General features: G+C 37.7%; 1 protein-coding gene across 1 annotated transcript in view; it reads right to left on the bottom strand.

Annotated features, from left to right (window-relative positions):
* The window catches only part of GRIN3A (glutamate ionotropic receptor NMDA type subunit 3A), a 196,118-nt gene that overhangs the window by 112,894 nt on the left and 63,240 nt on the right, over nucleotides 1–19,984 (bottom strand). The window contains exon 3 of the mRNA XM_053577442.1: nucleotides 1,828–2,875. Coding sequence (XP_053433417.1) covers nucleotides 1,828–2,875 — 1,048 coding nt within the window. The remainder of the gene's footprint in view (nucleotides 1–1,827; nucleotides 2,876–19,984) is intronic.

The raw sequence follows: 19,984 nt of genomic DNA, 5'->3' as shown, positions 1-19,984 counted from the left end.
TATGATTTTCTTTTTAATTCTTTAGTATAATCACTGTTTCATGTTTTTCACGCATGGCATCCACGACTGGATTTTGGCAATCCTCAGTTCTGATAAATGAAACTCTACTTAGGATTGTGTTCAGTTTTTTTAATATAAGATAATGGTCTGGAATCTGCAACACCACTAGCCTGTGTTAGGTTGTTTATTGGTACTAGATTGGACTGAGTTTATAATTTGGGAGTCACTTTGGCAAGATTCTCATAAAAAGTCTGAGTAATTCTTTAGCAAGACTGTGAATCTTCAGGAGATTTACAGGACTATCGGGACAAAGAATAAACAGAGGCTGCTAATGCTGGTGCAGAATGTGGATGCTGAAGCATCACCAACATCTCTCTTTAGGATGATACATTTATTTATGCAAATGAGTTTATTTGTGTTCACTGAATTTCAGCTCATAACATAAAGCCCTGAATATTCATTAAAAAGCAACAAAATTCCTTGCTTAGTCAGTGAGGCATTGTTAGCTAAATCCTCTCTTGAGGTTCACATCACTTCTCAGGAAGTTTGCAGTATAGGGGTCAAATTTCTTCAGTTCTATTGGTTGCAAAACAGAACTTATATCCTAAATAGAAGCCATCGATGAGAATTCTCTAAAGCTGCCACCAGCCCTCTGGGCTACTTTATCGTTTGCTAAAGATAGTTACAAATGTCCTATTCCTTCATGTTATATGAAATTAACTTTAAATGTTTATAGAAATTTATAGTAAAATGGTTCAATACATTGAGACTTGGTGTGACAAGGGGCATTCAAAAGGCGTTGGGAGTGTTTTACAATTTGAAAGGCTCTACTTAGCTTGAGTTGCATTAAACATGGTACGTCCTGGTGTGTCCTGGACTGGTGTGTCTTGAGTATTCTCATTGAGTTAAAGCTTTCGCCAATCTCTTCTAGATGTATCTACACATCAAAATGCACTTCTGCTTGAGATGTTCATTCTGTTCCCCATTAGGACTTCACTATTCTCTTGAGTTCCCTTCCAATTGCCTTGGGCCTTGACATCCCCCTCCTCTTTAATTCCACTGCATGGGACCCCGAGTCACTGGCAGGGGCCATAGTTTAATCCAGTAAGAATGCAGACATGACTCTTGGCTGTACTTACCCGAGTATCACCACTGCTTTACCTGTTTACCTGAACTCCATGCCCCTCTCCTTTCCACTCTTAGGGTTGGATGTCTATGAGAGCAAAGGCAGTCTGAATAGAGTTTTCTTGGATGTCCTGGGACTGTTGGCTTCCCCTTCTAACTGCAGATGGCCAGCTGTACAGCTAATCTTACTACCTCAGTTCCTATGGCTTCCTCCATACCTACTGAGTTTCCTAGAATCTGACTTTGGGCACTTATACTAAAATATTAGTTCTTTACATTTTATCATGTTTTTAAATGGGTAAAATTATTCACTATTTAAAATATAGGCCCCCCCACCCCATTTATTTCCATTAATTCCCAAGAGAAGTAATTCATCAGTTTTTAAGGGCCGTTTTGGGTAAAAATGCCTTATAAGACTATTCCCTGATAGCCATTCTATCAGATGTCCACATAACACAAGGAAAAGTTGAACAGACATTTCTACCAGAAAGACATTCTCTGTTAAAAAACACCTTTGAACCTTCTTACTCATTTTGTTTCATTTAATAGCATTTAGTACACAGGATTTTAGACTAGTCTCTTCAGTTGGATGAGAGAATATTCTTGTGTTAGATGGAAGAACACAGACACACTATAACATATGACACAACGTATGGAGTTACAATGGGCAACAGAAAAAACTGGAGTAAAAGGAAGTATTACCTTAGGGTCATGTATTCCAGAAAGCTCTTCATAGATCTTCTCACCTACCATGACGGCAGCCAAGTTAGCAGTATATGTAGAAAGGCAAAACATACAGAAAATTGCCCAGAGGTTCATTAGAAACCTTCCAGTCCAGCATTTTGGGGGTTTGATGGCTACTGTTCTACCAAACAAGAGGGCATAACAGACATTCAAGGCTGAAGAAAAGGAGAAGACTTTACTTCTATTCCGCCCCTTGGGAGTCATTCCAAAGGGGCTCTTCCATTCGTACAGAGTGAGAAAGATGGCAGTGATGTGTAGAGCCACAAAGATCCCTAGCCACATCGTCCAGTGGAGTGGCCACATGAAAGCTCCGATGGGAGCTGCTGTGTCTCGGGTCCTCACTAAGATGCCCAAGCTGGTGGAGAAAAAAGGGCTGGTGAAATCTATCACCTGGCTTCGTGCGGTGTTGATACTGAAGGAAGTGACTGCCATGTGGGCAGTCCCACTCAGGAGGTCACCCACCAGCCCTGTCCAGTGCCCATTTTTCCAGGCTCCATACTTTCCATCCCCAACAATATAGAGGTCAAAGTCAAAGTTCATGTCTTCTGCTAGTTTTTCCAACAGATCAATGCAATATCCATAGCAGCACTTTCTGAATTTAATGGGTACTGTATCATTACCACTATGGAGGCTGCTAAAAAGGCTGTCCAGTATGGAAGAGTCATTTGTCATGGGGTCTAGACAGAGTTGGCCAGCAGGGCATAAGCCTTCATCATCTACCTCCCTTGTGAAGACAAATGGATGCTCGATCAGTGTAACCACTCTCAAGTGTAGCTTACTTGGGTGTTGGAAATGGGTTTTGTGTCTCTGGGCCTGCTCGGGCCATATTCCATAGTCCATGACAATCTTGCCCCCTTGCCAGCTGCCCAAACGGGTCCACATTGGCTTCCCCATGGGGTCATGTTGCAGATTCCAGATGAAAAAATTGTTTTCTGAGCTGATGATGGTGGAACCTTTTACTTTGATGGAACCACTGAGGCCTCTGAAAGTGGTATTGGCTAGAAACCTGTCAAAGAGGAGCAAAGGCAGAAAGTGAGGAACAAAGGTGAGGCCAAAGACGAGAAGGAGTGTTTGTCTTTTCATCACTATCTTAATAAAAATGAACTCTAATTATTAAAGATGATATTACCTATAATTTCTTATAAATAAGAAATTTAGGAATTAATAAACTGGACTCTTTCTGGAAGTAGAGTTCTATTTCATTGAACTAATAAGGTCTTATCCTCAGGTTCTAACATCCTGGCCAGGTACTGGACTGTTAATCTTACTCTAAATCTTTTTTTTTGTTGTTGTTGTTGTTGTTGAGACAATGTGACTCTATAGCCGTGGGTGGAGTGCCATGGTGTCATAGTTCATAGCAACTGCAAACTCTTGGGTTTGAGCAATCCTCTTGCTCAGCCTCCTGAGTAGCTGGGACTATAAGATGTCCAGCTAGTTTTTCTATTTTTAGTAGAGAGGGTCTTGCTGTTGCTCAGGCTGGTGTTGAACTCTTGAGCTCAAGCAATCCACTCAACTCGGCCTCCCAGAGTTCTGGGATTACAGGTGTCAGCCACTGAGCTCAGCCCTTACTCTAAATTTTATAATTCCTAGTTAAGAGATGTATTAACTGTTTTCTGTTACAAACTACTAATTATATATTATCACAATTTCTCAAACTGTGGAGGTTCTCAGCAGCTTTAACATATCCCATTTTCATTGTTAAATGCATTTGCTGGCCACTAAATTTGCTCAAAAATATTTTGTTTTTGGTGCAAGGAGTACATTTTAATAAATATGCATATACTTTTATAATTGCTTAAAAATTGCATTCACAGCATTAGAAAATAGCCAAATCTCATTACCAGTGTTTCTTCTTGTAGAGTGGAAACAATTACCTTATCTGTGCCCATGAGGCCAGTGGAAGCTGCCTGTTGGGTATCAACTGTGGAACTAAGAAAAAGATGATATGTCAACTTGCAGTTCTCAGCATAGCCTCTGGCTACTCTTCCTCTAAGTCATTAGAGAAAAACTATTGGCCTTGGCTCTAGAGAGAGCTTTTGCTAGAAGTCAAATAAAGGAACATTACTAACAAAATGATATACTGATTTCTAACCCTGAGAACTAGGGCAATTTCAACATATGTTCTGATGTGGATCAGACAGGAAAACTAGATTGATATGGCTTGGTCATGGCCTCTGTCTTTCTTGAGTCTGGGAATATAAGACAATAAGAGGTAATATATGAACTTGTGGTATCTTAAAGAGACCTTGTGTTAGAATAAAAACCCAGAAATAAATTTGAATGTTGGCCTAGCTACTTGCACTCACTGACCTTGAACGGTTTACTTAACTCCATACTTCAGTTTTGTTATCAGCAAATGGGAAAAACAATATGTTATTACAAGTGTTGGAAATAACTGATGTAAAGAACATACCACACCTTCTGATATGGAACAAATATTCCAGACATTGTAGCTATTATTTAATGTCATTTAAGTTTAAAATTTTGTTTTTATCAAGACCATTTACAGGTCACTTTTCCAAGGCCTTCATTAAAATTTTTCTTATGGCCAGGCATAGTGACTCATACCTGTAATCCTAGCACTCTGGTGGGCCGAGGCAGGTGGAGGAGGGTGGATCACTTGAACTTAGGAGTTCAAGACCAGCCTGAGCAAAAGTGAGACCCTGTCTCTAAAAATAGCTGGATGTTGTGGCACACTCCTGTAGTCCCAGCCACTCAGGAGGCTAAGGCAAGAGGATCTCTTGAGCCCAAGCATTTGAGGTTGCTGTGAGCTATGATGCCACAGCCTTCTACCCAGGGTGACAAAGTGAAATAATTTTTCCTAGTTGGAGACAGAAAGTATTACATTATGGTAAATCCATTGTAGGATAATATTTAGAAATAAACATATCCTACATGAAGCACACAAAGTGAACTCAGTGTGAGTTAAAAACGGCTTGCTATTCTTGCAGAGGCTTAGGGAACCTGGGCCCCCCTGAGGCACACACAGAGCTGGCTTGCCTGGGGTTAAAATTGCACAAGCCGATTCTCTGAAGTTGTGCACCCCGTCAAGTCTGAGGCCAAAGGGCATGCTGCCCCTCCTCAGAGATATGGGCCAGAGGGTTGACGTATGTTAAAAACATATTGTCAGAGGTCTATATGTTCTGCCCCGTGTAGAAACACAGTCGTTACTTCATGCTGGGTAAACTGAGTGAACGCTTAAAGGTACTCTTCCATTAACTCTGTTTCCCTGTGGCTGTTTTCTTCTTTGTGATCTTTATTTAGATACCCACTCAAGAGATTAGTCAGTGTCTGGAAAAGAATGTTTACTGCAGAAGTGATTGTGTTGATGTGGTAATAGGATATTTCCTTACAAGTTAGTTTCAGATAGGTAAAATGAAGTAATGCTGAAATTAACAGATGATAGATTGTGTATGTGACTAGAAGTGTATAAAATCAGACCCCAAATAAAGAACTTTGCTACACACCATCCCATGCTGTGTAGTCTGTTTCTTGCCCTCATTTCTGAACATTATAGGAGTGAGCTAATCCCTGAAGGCTACAAGGCTGTCTCTCTGTAGCCCCGGCATTCACACCAACAACCCATAGCAGTTACTCCAGACACATTTGAAATTAAAACAAAAATAAATTGAAATATAGAACGTAACATAGTCAGTATTTTGAAGAACCGCATAGCCCAAGCTTGGGCTCACAATAAAATACATTCACCCATTGCCTATCACAAACATTCTGTAATTTACAAATGCATATAGAAGTTATGTTACCACAGAAGAGACATAAAAAAGTCAAAAAGTATCAAGTACATACTAATTTTAATTAGGGATATAAATATAAATCACATTTGAAAATGCTACTATCACTAAATCTAATTAAACTGTTCATTTTGGTAGATTGCGTGTAATAGTAATTATTCATGTTAGCACTTCCCAGTGGGACTCTACCACATAAAATAAATTCTATTTTGCAAAAAGTAATGAAGTCTCAGCTATCTTAGATTTTAAAACCGTTTTCTGCTTCTTTACAGAAGTAAGGAGTCAAATCATTAAATATATACAGATTAATCAATTGATAATTACCTGGGCAACTGCAAGAGAAAGGTGACTCTAATTGTGTTTCCGATAAGAAATGTACTTTTAGATTTGTTAGAACAACCATAGACACACACATTTGCTGACATAATCTAGGTAATAAAATGGTTAGTAGTAAAGGTTAGTTTCTTTTGGTCAATGTATGAATTAGGAAAATAAGGTGAAAGTTGTGGAACACAGGAGCTCTTCATGATTTTAAGTATATTTGGGGCTTAATCATGATAGATTTTTTAAGTGGGTGGACCCTTCAGAGATGACCTCTAACTACAGATTTAAACCTTCACAGAAAAAGGGCATTAGAAATCTTCAGAAATCTTTCAGAAACTATACAGCTGCCTCATTCCAGTAAAACCTATTCCTGATTATTGGCTTTTTTCTTTTTCTTTTTTTTTGAGACAGTCTCACTCTGTAGCCCAGGCCAGAGTGCCATGGAGTCACAGGTCACAACAGCTTCAAACTCCTGGGCTCAAGTGATCTTCTTGCCTTAGCCTCCCAAGTAGCTGGGACTACAGGCATCTGCCACCATGTCCAGCTAATTTTTTTCTTTTTAGTAGAGACAGGATCTCACTCTTGCTGAGGCTATTCTGGAATTCCTGAGCTCAAGCAATCCACCTGCCTCAGCCTCCCAGAGTGCTAGGATTGTAGATGTGAGCTGCTGCTCCAGGCCTGATTATTGGCTTTGAGTAATACCCAGGACAGCCATGACAGAAGTGCAGTGCTCAGTTGTCTTTGAAGCACTAATTTGTCAAAGAAAGAAAATGAGGATCTAAATACCTCCAATTTTCTTTCTCTCTCCCTCTTTCTTTTTCTTTTTTTGGCTCTTGGGATTTTGGAGTGTCCAGTTTTTTTTATTAAATCATAACTGTTTACATTGATGCATTTATGGGGTTCAGTGTACTGATTTGATATACAATGTTAACTGCTTACATCGAACTGATTAGCACATCCTCGCTTACTTATTTGTTGTGGTAAGACAATTATACTCTTTTCTTAATAGTTTTTAAATGTACCATTGCATTACCCTTCTACTTTCTGGACTATAGTTGTTTTACCATTCATGTGAATGTGTAGGTGATTATATATTGATTTCATAGTAGTATTGAGGATATTGGATACTTTTAGAAAAAACAGTGCTTATTTCAAACAACTGGGTCCCAGGGAATCACCATTTATGACAGATTATTTGTGCCTGTTTTATTTTTAGTCTTATGATGAAGGTAAATTAAAATAATCTTAATAACAACTTTACTTATAGTCACCTTCAGGAATGGGATGACAAACCGTATCAAAGTTTAAGTGCCCATTACCTTAGTTACAAGATGAGAAAGCTAAAACCTTGCTTTTGCTTAAAAGGAATCTTAGCACATTCTTTCTTTCTTTTTATCTTGCCCAGGAATCTTCTTGAATAAACATACCAAACAAAGCAGGTATAATTTTTATTGGCAATATAAACTGATAGAAATACCAGGCACGGTTCTTAGCACTAGGGTTGCAGAGATGAATGACAATCTCATTGGTCTTGAGGTGCTCAAAGCCTACATTTGGGGAGAAAGAAAGGCCATTCAAAGTGTCATAATGAACATCATGACAGAGGTGAATGGTGCTACTGGAACAGAGGAGCAAGGGCGCCCGCTTATTCTACTCCAGGGGTGCCAAGGAGGTATCCTTAGAAGGGGCCAGACCTGAGTCTTGAAAAGGAATTACAGTAAGCCAGGAAGAGAAGCTGAGAAATGATGCTGTCAGCCCAGAAAGATACGTGTGCAAAGGCCAGAGACAGAGTGTGCAAGCTGTGTGCTGACGAGAGAGGAAAAACAGGCTTCAGATGATGATGGGGGATGTATCACGTCTGATCTCAGGCCACCATGAAGGCCGTGGGGAGCCAGGGAGGAGATTTTGTCTGGGGAGAGACGTGATCATTAGATTTGATTTGAGAATGATTTTTTTCCCTTACTAGCTATATAGGAAATAGTTCGGAAGGAGGAGGCAGCTGAACATAATTCCGCGTGTGAGGAATGGTGCTCTTTCCTTTTCTCTCACTCTCGCATCCTCCCTCTCTCTGCTTGTTTTATGAAGGGCTTAGGGGTGCAAAGGCTAACGTGGTACCAGAAGTGGAGAGGAGATGAGGAGATGGTATAATCAGGAGATATGTCATTTTCAAAAGGAAAGGCAGTGATTAAGATGGCCAAATGCATAGGGTTGCATTGAGTTCACAAATCTTACTAAGAATGTGTGAAACTAGCTTGACATATAAATGAGACTTGTAGTGTTTAGCTCCATATAAACTCAGTGTAAGCTCACAGAGCAACTCGAATATGAAAAAGAAGAAAAGTAATCTGAATTACTTTAATAAAAATTTAGGGCCCAGATCAGAGGGCACAAAATACAACAATTGTCTGTGCCGATCATAAAACTGCTCGCCTGGACATGAGCTCTAAACAATCTTCCAGATTCCGGAATGTTGGGAAGCAGGGTAAGGAGGTGGAAAATGTCAGAGGGCGTGGTTAGCACAACAATCCCTTTGAGAGCAGGGTAGAAAAATATTAAAAAATAATATAGAAAAAGTGGTTACAATTAAATTAGAGAGGCCTTAACAACTGTTTTATGACATTGAATATCATTTTAGGAGGAAAAGGGGCGCTGTGACAATTTCTGAGCAACATAATGACATAATTAGAAATCTGCATCTGGAAGCAAGTTAAATGCACAATAGAGAGGAAGAAATGGTGACCAGGAGACCACTCAGAATGACATTCCAATACCTTTGTCACAGTATGACCAAGGCCTGGCTCTCACTCTGAGTGAGAAGCTAGTTTAGCACTGCGCCTTGCACGTAGTGAGTGTTTAACAAAGCAGTTCAGGTATTCATCTCTCTCTCTCTCTTTTTTTAATCAGCAAACCTCCCAAGAAACCACTCTGCTTAAAAGAATGAAGCTCATTAGCTAATATTAAAAGCTCCCAATTCTGTCACAAATTAAGAAAATGTGCTGATTTATGTAACAACCGAGATAAAATTAGTACTCTGTAAATTATTTAGAAAATGTTTTTGAGATAGTTCATGGTATAAGAAAGATCAGTATTTTATATATCTATCATTTATTTTAGAAGTATATTTGCATGCAAAATCTTGACTTACTAATTAAAGGAGCTACTTACTTATCCATAAAAAACTGAACAACACTCCGCAATACTGGCTATGTTCCAGGGACTATTCTAGATGCTAAAGTCTTAGTAGTGAATCAAGACAACATTCCGTTGCTCAGTGGGTAGGGCGTTGGCCACATACACCCAGCCTGGGCCAGCTAAAACAACAATGGCAACTGCAACAATGACAACAAAAAAATAGCCAGGTGTTGTGGTGGGCACCTATAACCCCAGCTACTTGGGAGGCTGAGGCTGAGGCTGAAGCAGGACAATCACTTAAGCCTAAGAGTTTGAGGTTGCTGTGAGCTGTGATGCCACAGCACTCTACCCAGGGCAACAGCTTGAGACGCTATTTCAAAAAAAAAAAAGAACAACATTCTACAGTTACATTCTGTTGAAATAGACATAATCAATACAATAAATCAGTAACAGACATGGGATATTATATACCACTGAGTGTAAAGGTAGAAAAATAAAGCAGGGAAGGTCAGGAATAGCCTCTCGGAGAAGGTGATGTTATTTGAGTAAAGATCTGCAGAAAGGGAAGGAGGTAGCCAGCTGCGTAAAGAGCATTCCACGTATAGGGAACAACAAGTCCAGCATCATTGAAGTGAGATTGTGTCTGACGCATCTGAGGAGGGGACAAGGGGCAAGAGAGTTGGAGATGAGGTCAGAGAAGATTTAGGGAGGATTTAGGGGAAAATAGAATTGTGCAGGTCATTGTAAGCATTCTGTTTCTTCTTTATATGAAATGGAAAGCCATTGTTGGGTTTTGAGCAGAGAAGTGACATGATATAACTGATGTTTTAATAGGACTGTCACAGGGCTGTGTTGAGAATGGACTAACACAAGATGCGGATGGAAGCAAAAAAGGCCAGTTAGGAGGCTGTTTCGAACACCCAGAAGAGAGGAAAGACAAGTCTCAACTGAGGTGGTAGCAATAGTGGGGGAAGAATTAGCTGGATCTTTTTTTTTTTTTCTCTTTTTTTTTTTTTATTAAATCATAGCTGTGTACATTGATATGATCATGGGGCATCATTCACTAGCTTCACAGACCGTTTACCAAGTTTCACATATACCCTTGTAAGAGAATTAGCTGGATCTTGATATGTTTCGAAGCTGGAACTGACAAGATGTGCTGGTAGCTCCGATATGGTTGCTAGGAAAGGAGAGTCAGGGTTGCCACCCTGGCTTTACTCTGATGGAGCAGCCATTAATTGAGATAAGAAAACTGTAAGAAAATCAGGTTTGAGGTAAGGGAGAACTATTAAGAGTCTAATTTATGAATGTTGAAAGTGAGATAATTTATAATTACCAAATGTACATGTCAACTAGGCAGGTGGATCCTCTGGAGTTCAGGAATGAGATCTGCGCTGGAGACACAGTCTTGGGAGCCATGAGCCTAAATGCGGTGTTTAAGGAGACCCAGTGAGATCACAATGGGATGACTGTAGGTGAGAAGAAGTCCAATGTTGGAGCACACCAGCATTTGGAGGTGGCACAGGCAAGGAAGAACTAGCAAAAAGAAACTAAGAAGAAATAACCAGAGATAAATAAGAACCAGCTGTGATGAGTTCTAGAAGCCAAGTAAATAAGAAAAGTATTTCAAGAAGGGCGGGGTGATCAAGTATGTCGAATGCTTCTAACAGATCAAATAAAATGAAGCCTGCAGATTGGCCATCGGCCTTAGGTCCCTAGTGACTTCTGGAGGGTAATTCCTGTGACATGTTGGAGCCAAGGGCTTGAGTGGAGCAGATTCGGGGAAGAATGGGAAGAGAGAAACTGAAGGCAGCTCTGTAGCGGATTATGTTATAAAAAGAGGAGGAAACTGGGATAGTGATGGAGGGGACAGTATTCATTCATTCTAGATGAATAAGTGTCTATACACATTATACACAAACACACACACACGTATCTTTTTAATTTGGACGGGGAAAAGAAGCACAAGCTTTCTGCTGACATAAATGATCCTGGAGAATTAGAAAAATTGTTGATGCAGGAGAGAGGAGAAAATTTTTGGGACAATGCCCTTACGGCCTTAAGGAGGCAAAAGGGATTGTGGTGTGAGGTGCAAGTGGAGGTGATGCTCTTTAGCATGACAAGAAAGCGTGGGTAAGAGAGAAGGCAGGGGGAATGTAGGACCCTAGGGTGAGTTCATGGGTGGATGTGATCGGGAATGTGTGGAAGGTCTCTTTTCATTGATTCAATTCATTTAGGGCATTTTAAAAAGTAAAGATCTGATCATGTTCTTCCCCTATAATTCAGTCGAGAGAGATTTAATTGTATTTTCAAAACAAGACAAAATGCATTCTTAAAAGTACAGAAAGCAACAGACTTTCATAAGAAATATTTTTAGATCCATTTCAGTTGAAATGATTAGTCTTTGGTTTTCCCATTTGAGTTTGCAGTTTGCAGGTATTAAACTATCTGGGCCTGTCACTTTAAAAAAAAAATTGTAATTCTTTAATCACTTTTCCAGTATCTTCTATTCCACTTTTAAATCTTCTGGGCCAATTTTGGCAAATGATATTATTTTTCCTAGAAATTTATCACTCTTCAGCTGCATGTAATATCTTTTGTACTAATATAAAGATTTCTCATCAATTTTAATTTTTATTTTGTTAATTCTTTCTAGGTCTCTCCTCACCTCTTTCTAGTTTTCTTTTTTTTTTCATGAGGACATGTTTGTGTTCAAACTTTTTTAATTCAAGAATAGAGGCATTTAAAGTTAAAAATACATACCATGGAATACTAGTTAGCCATTAAAAAAAATGGAGACTTTACATCCTTCGTATTAACCTGGATGGACGTGGAAGACATTATTCTTAGTAAAGCATCACAAGAATGGAGAAGCATGAATCCTATGTACTCAATTTTGATATGAGGACAATTAATGACAATTAAGGTTATGGGGGGGAGGAAAAGCAGAAAGAGGGATGGAGGGAGGGGGGTGGGGCCTTGGTGTGTGTCACACTTTATGGGGGCAAGACATGATTGCAAGAGGGACTTTACCTAACAATTGCAATCAGTGTAACCTGGCTTATTGTACCCTCAATGAATCCCCAACAATAAAAAAAAAAAAAAAAAAAAAGTTAAAAATACAGGCCTGGTATTGTGGGTTATGCCAATAATCCCAGCACTTTTGGAGGCTGACATGGATTACCTGAGGCCAGAAGTTTGAGACCAGCCTGAGCAACATAGTGATAACCCCATCTCTACAAAAAACAAACAGAAATATGCATAGCAAGTTCTTGCACTGAATACTGTAGCCATTGGAACACAATGCTATTTGTATATCTAAATATATCTAAACACAGAAAAGATGTAGTAAAAATACAGTATTGTAATCTGATGGGACCACCATCCTTCATGCAACCTGTCATTGACCAGAACCTTGTTACGTGGTACATGACTATATTCCACTGAATATAGTATAAACTATTTTTCAGTGTTAAGCTTTCTTTTAAAAGTTGTTAGGTGGCTTATAATCTCAATTTGTTTTCCTTTTTGATCTTGGAGTTATTTTTAATTTTTAAGTGATTAAGAATTTGTTAATTTTTGTTTACAATTTTTTTGAGCATGATACTTCTTTTTTTTAATTGTTTTTTATTGAATCATAACTGTTCATCGATGCATTTATGGGGCTCCGGGTACTGCTTCAATATAGGATTAAGAATTATTATCATTTTGTTATTTGTTTCTAATTCTATTAGAGGAAGTAGACTATGAAAGTTGTGTTTTTATTTAAAAAAATGTGTTTTTTTTTTTGTGCTCAAATGCATAATTTGTTTTTGTAAATGTTCAATTGACAAAAGAAAATAGTTTATTATTTTCTGGTTGTCACTTTAAATGAAGCTTCCTGACTGCGCTTTTCAGGTCTTCTTGGTGTACACATATTTAGATAGCCCTTATCAGGTTAGAAATATTCCACTTATCCTTTTTAGATGCATTTTAACATCTTATCTGTATCTTCAGAAATGCCCCCCACCTTTTTTTTTTGTTTCTTTAGAACAAAAGTTGGAAGAGTGGCCTACAGTTTTGCAGCATATATGTTTCTTATGACCTATGGCAAGATATTTAATAATCTTCTAGGACGATGTTTAAAAATTAATGGATGACAAAAATTAAAAATAAACAGAACATCTGCTAGGACTCTATTCCTGAAAGGCAGCAATCTGTCTGAGCTGAGGAGTGGCTGCCTCTCTGGGTGGGCTAGGACTTGGTGCCTTTCCAGGGGAAGCAGCTGCCTCTGTGCCAAGTATCACCCTGTTCATTAATATTACTTGTCTGGCATTACAATTTGTGATCACTGTTTTAGATGCTCATGATATTTAAATTAATTGTGATAGTATAGGAAAATTTCTTGGCATGGTTTTTAGGACAAATATCTAACAAGAAGCAGAAATTCTTTTTTAAATAGCTAACCTTGAATTATGAAATAAATACTCTTTGGTACAGAATCAGGCCACTTATTATCATTTCCTTTTATCAGAATAAGATATTTATATTGTTGGAACTGTTTCTTAAATCTATGAAATATTATCTTAGTGAATCATTCAGTTCAGACATGTTTTTAAATGATATTCTCTGCTGTGTGTGGTAGTAGGCACATGATATCTGCGTTTGTTGCCTTTTGGTTTATTTGAATTTTCTACTGTCATTTTTAATATGATATTTTGCAGTTTAGTAGAAAATCATCTATTTTATTGACATTTCCAAATTTATTATTATTTATGTGTATAATTTTTATCATAAAGAAAAACCTGTTTTCATATGTTATGCTCATTTTTTTATTGGAATTTTATTTTTTATTTTTAAATGAGATTTTAAGAGATTTGTCTGTTAATTGGATTATTGATTTATTGGATTTATTGATTGCATTATTTTGATGGCTTATCATACACACATATGCACGCACACACACACACAACACACACACAACATAAATAACACTTTCCAAATGTTTGTCACATCCTGAAGCCCAAATTTTTATGCTACAGGAATATACAAATTTATTTCTCATTGGCAACTATGTGTTGATTGTAATGGGGCCTATTTTGATTATTAAAGATGTGTTTGAGCCTAGTTGTAATGATTTAAAATTCATAGTCCAAACCACAATTACTTTTGCATCAACCTAATATATAACACACATATGTCTAATGTGTTAATCATAAAATTTGTGTCTTCCTATTTCCCACGATTATTTTCTCTTTTCCACACTGATTCATTTTCTCTTTTTAGAATTTGATCACTGACATTATTAATTTAACCATAATTATTGCTTTGTCCACTTGTAAATTATTTTGAAAGGTTGGGTTCTTGTTTTCTAAACAGCTAATATTTATATAACTGGTTTAGATTTCGCCCTGAGTTAATATAGAAGGCCGTTTTCGTTTGTTTTTTTTTTTTTTTTGGCTAGGGCTGGGTTTGAACCCGCCACCTCTGGCGTATGGGACCAGTGCCCTACTCTGTTGAGCCACAGGCACTGCCCTAGAAGGCTGTTTTCTAATAATTTTAAATGCTTTGAGCTTTGGTTTACTGCACTGTCACATAAAAAAAAATCTGCTGCTTAAGTTTATAGCCTGTTTTGGATGCTAGAATATTGTCATTTGGGGTAAACAGTCCATTACACTAATTGAAATGGGCATGCATTATCTGTGAAATGTTAACTGCAATGTTTACCTTAATTTATCTGATTAATTTCATTATTCATGTACTACTTTTACTTTTTGTTAACTTTCTCTACAATTTGATTAAGTTAAATAAAAATCTCCACTACAAATAATGTTTTAAACATTACTTGTTTAAACTCATTTCTAAAAGACTTTCCAAGGAGAGAGTACTTTGGGGGTCTTCAATGAATAAAGCAGAGAAAAAGCTTTGTAAGTGTGAGCTTATGACAAATACAAAAATGTAGAACCTGGGAAGAGATGAGTTTTTCTTTATATAATGTTTTATAAATATTATGTTTTTATGTTTATTATGAATCTATTTTTTCTTGCTTTTGAAATAGTTCTCTAACGATCCCCCCTTTTCCAGTCTTCATTTTGGCAACATATTAATCTCCTTTCGTGTTATTTAAATGTATCAAAAGACCCTCTTGTGTCTTCTATGCCCTAATTGTTGACAGGTCATAGATTTATTTTTGTTTTGTTCTTTTTTCATTCATCAATTTCTCCCTCTGCATATCTACTCTCATTTTTTTGTTTCTTTTAAAGCACTATTATCTTTGCTTTTCTATTATGGCCTTCCATTAATCATATCTGTACATGGAATATCTATTTTGCTTTGTAAAGACTTATAATTTATATTTCCCCTTGAGGACTTTCTTGGTATCTATCATTAAAAAAAAAATCTGTATCCTCGTCATCTTCTATCTTGAAACATGAGCTGAATTTCTTTTTCCATGATCATCCTTAATATCTTCCCCCCTGAGGAATGAGAGATTTGCTCATCTTCCATAAAGCTCTATCAATTTTCTTTTTTGCCGTGAGAACTTTTGATTTTGCTGCCTCTGCCTGATTAGAAATCTTTAACAGTTTCGCTACTAGTAACATTTTTCTCAAACTCCCCTCCCAACAGTACCTCCTAATTCTTGTTGGGTTTACTGGGTTCAGTTGCGGGGGTTACTTGTGCCTATGCATGAATTTACGTACTTATTTCTTAGTCACTTTCAATTTAGCTCCAGATCCTCAACTGTTGATATGTAGTAAAAAAAGGCTCCCCTCTCAATAAAGTACTTTTATGTATGTGACAAATTTCCCTTCTTTTTCTGAGAGATGAGGGAAGTTTAGAAGAGATCCATTGATGTTCAGTAATCCATCTGTTCTTCATGTGATTCATATCTACAATGAATCTTCCAGTTAAAACTCATCTCTTCCCAGGTTCTACATTTTCGTATTTGTCATAAGCTCACACTTATAAAGCTTTTTCCCCTGCTTTATTCATTGAAGACCCCCAAAATATTCTCTCCTTTGAAAGTCTTTTAGAAATTCTACACCTAATTCCAATATTTCCCAACTTTCAGAAACCTCTGAATTATTAACTGTTTGTACTTCCTCTTTGTGTTTTAATTCATGTATGTGATATTTCTTAATTTTTGGGGGCACCCCTTAAACTTCCTTATTTCTTAACTTACAGTGTTTTCATTTTTCTTCTTCTGATTCTATATTGTTTCTCTTCCGTTTAGTATTTTTAGTATTTTTCTGGTATGTGAATTAATCTATAGTTATCTCATTGTCCCTTTAATATTCTTTCTCTTATTTTATTTTTCTGAATTTTACCTTTTATCCCCACTCCTTTGCCCTTCTTTTCCTTTTTCTGGACTTTGTATAAAGGAAATGCCAATATTCTGTCCTGTAAAAATCCTGTAAGAGATTTTTTTTTTGAATCAGCTCTTGATCATCCTTATTTAACTATTTTTCGTTGCCATTCCAGCTCCTTTCCTCCTTCTCTCTGAAATCCACTTATTTACTTCTCTTTCTTTTTTGTTTTATATATATATATATATATATATAATGTTATATATATATTTTTTACCATCCCCCCTTTTCTTACAGCCCTGGAGGACCTTTCTCTACTCACCTGGCCATGTTACAGCTCAGCTTTCATGTTGCGGGTTGTTTCACAGAAGCAGAGGCTGGTGGTATTTGCTTTTCTTTTGTGATAACGTGAATCTGGCCATTTTAGACACAAAGCTTGCCTGTGGTCCAATTCTGTTTGATTTTGTTCCCTACATGTGGGGCAGCTCTCCAAATTAAACAGGACTTTTAGAAGATTTCTTGAACTATATGTAAAATGGTTCTTTGACTGTCTTCCTCCTCAGTACCCTGAAGTGTAAGTATTTGGCAGTTGTTTAACCTCATCTTTGGCTTTTTAGGCTGTAAGATACTCAAAGGCATGGATTTTGACAAACTTCACATTTGGAGAGCAGTACCTTCCAACAGTACCTTCCACAGAGTTGCTGTTAAGGATGAACGAAACCCCCTTCCCCACTGCTCTGCTTCCTAACACTGAAGGCTGTCAATCTGAAAGAGACTTCAGCCTTCATCTAAGCACCTATCACACTGAGTCATCTTTGACTCATAGACAGGACACAGTGCCTGGCCAGAGTAACTGCTTAGTGATATTTGTGGGGTAAATGCAATTAAACATCTGTCTTCTGCTCAAATCAGACATGTATCTCTTAAAGAGCTCTTCATCACTTTTCCAGAAGAATGAGGCTCAGTAAACCAGGAGGCATTTGCAATTTACAGATTGTTTGAGGCATTAAAATTTGAATACATTTCCCCCTAAATAATAGATAGGATCAAAAATAGAAATTATTATTATTATTATTATTAATAGATATGTGATTTCCCCTATGTCACCCAGGCTGGTCTTGAACTCCTGGTCTCAAGCGATCTTCCCACCTGTGCTGGGAGTACACATGTGAGCCACTATACGTAGCCAAAAATAGAAGTTAGTCCAACGGGAAACTTCTCTGATGATAAGAGATTTAATAGGATTGTAAAGTGCTAAATTTCCATCCTTACAGCACAAGGCCCCACACACTGTCATCATTGATTATGTTATGTTTTAAAACAATAAGACTCATCTTTTAAAACAGATTTCTATCAGTTAATGGGCAACAGCCATTTAATAATATATGAAATATTTATACATACAAATATATGAATCATTTGTGTCTATGTTTTTTCAATATCTGTAAAAATCAGTTACCTATAAGTAAAATAGGAGTGTAAGGGGAAAACACCTGCCCTTCTTGACTTTCTGCGCAAGAGAAAAAAAATACAGTAGAACTTCTGTAAGTTGACCACCCAAGAGATTGTAATAAACTGGTCAACGTACAGAAGTGGTCAAGGAACTAAGTCTACTGCACTGTTATGTACATGTGGTGCATGTCTGTTCTATGAAAATCAGGTCAACTTAAAGAGGTGGTAGTGTAGGGAGGTGGTCAACTATGGAGGTTCTACTTTGCTAATCTATGTGATTGGGTGATCATTTAATACACATTTGGAACTGCGTTACTATTAGTGCATTTGTGGGGCATTGCTGCATCAAGAAACCAGATCCATGGCCATAGCACTCTTTTTCCCTGCTTCCATGTGTTGTAACTGGCAACTGTGCTTCTTTCTGTCTGTGTTTTCTTCTCCTAAGTGTTAGGCAACAGTTCAATTTGTTCCATATGCCTATGTCATTGTCTTTGTCTTTTGCTCTTTGATATGAACCTTGACTCTCTTCCACAATTAGGGTCTGTGCCCACCAACTGAACAGTTCCCTAGTCACTCTGTACAAAATCCCAGTTTAATTCATTCTGGCTCTTTGGGTCTGGCGGTAGTGCTAGCCAAGGTGCTGATGCCCCTTCCAGTATTGCCTTGGCATCGATCTGGCCACCAGACATCATGCAGTATTTACCAGTTGAGTATTCATCCAAAAGGTTACGGGGTATGGAGATTGAAGTGGTCCTGAGAGATAGATCTAGAATTCTGAGTAGAGCTGCAATTTTATCCTCTATAGCTTTACACCTTTTGGGCATAGTTTGAAATTTTACAGTAGTTGTATACGTACAATGTGAAAAAAATCAACAAACAATATGATTTCCTCTTGGGGAAATAAAAGCTTGGAAGCTCTCCTAATTTGGAAAAATTCCACAGTTTAAAGCCTGCTGGATCTTAGATCCAGCAAATTCAAGCCATATTCATCAAAATAGGGTTCAGAGAATACATATTTTCCAGTATCCCTTCATGACTTAGTAAAGTGTTATACTCAACTTTGCATGACTTAAATGACCTGGAGGGATGGGTAAATTCAAAGAATTTCAGCCAAATCAGCCCAGCGACAGGGGTTCCTACTGGAAACATCTGGAAACACAGACCTTAAATGTTGATCCCTGAGATTCATGATATTAAGGCATGTGTTTTCTACAAGTATCAACTCCTCAGTACCTCTAGCAGAGAAAATTAACCTAGGAGTAATAGCAGGGCACACTGGCTCACTCATTGGCAATGTATTCTCCTTCGGGAGCTGGTATAAAGCAGCATCCAGCCCCTGGCTTCTGTGGTCAACTGCATTTCTCTCTCTCTCTATTTCATTTCAAAGCATTACAAAAATTCTTTGTTACATGAATCACTTTCATAAATGTTTGAGTCATGATTATAAGTGTGCCTGTCTCTCAGCGAGCAGTGTACCCATTGTTAGGTTTTCACCCATCCTGTTCTCTCCTGCCCCCCTGCTTGTAATTTGTTAGTATGACTTCTTTTAAATACATGTTGAAACATACAGGCTGACTAGTTTGGCTTGGTAGAGTTCCTTAGGTTAAGAAGGCTTACTCACGGCTAATCATGCCTAGAATTGCCAGCTAGTGCCAGAGGATAATCACTAGCAGAGTGGGTGTTGTCCCAATGAAGAATAGTAGAGACTTACATAGTTTTTGCTTGAAAGAATAATAAATTACAGAGTAATAATTAAGGAAGGTTTGTATTAACTCTAAAAGAGCTTGGGATGTGGATGAGAAGAACTGGTTCAAATCTTCCTCCACAAGGTACTAGGTGAATGACTGTAGGCATACTACTTAGGCATACTAATTTTTTGAGATAGATATCCTATAGGTAAGGAAATTAAAGTTTATAGAATTTACATAATTTTGTTATGGTCACAATACCACTAAATTGTAGTGATGGTGAACAGGAATATACAAAATTTGAACCGTAGCCTGCCAGGTCATGTTCTTCTGGAATTTGTCTAACGTTCAAGAATGAATTTGGTATCAAATTAATTTATACCTTGGGTTTTTTGAATGGATATATGTTTTACCCTTTTTCTCCTGAAGATTGCTAGTGCCTCATAATACCTGGCACATCATAGGTTCTTCAGAATATGTG

This window comes from Nycticebus coucang, chromosome 2, assembly GCF_027406575.1.
Source record: "Nycticebus coucang isolate mNycCou1 chromosome 2, mNycCou1.pri, whole genome shotgun sequence".
Taxonomy (NCBI): Eukaryota; Metazoa; Chordata; class Mammalia; order Primates; family Lorisidae; genus Nycticebus; species Nycticebus coucang.
The sequence above is the reverse complement of the archived record's forward strand: the minus strand, read 5'-3'. Positions and strand labels throughout refer to the sequence as shown.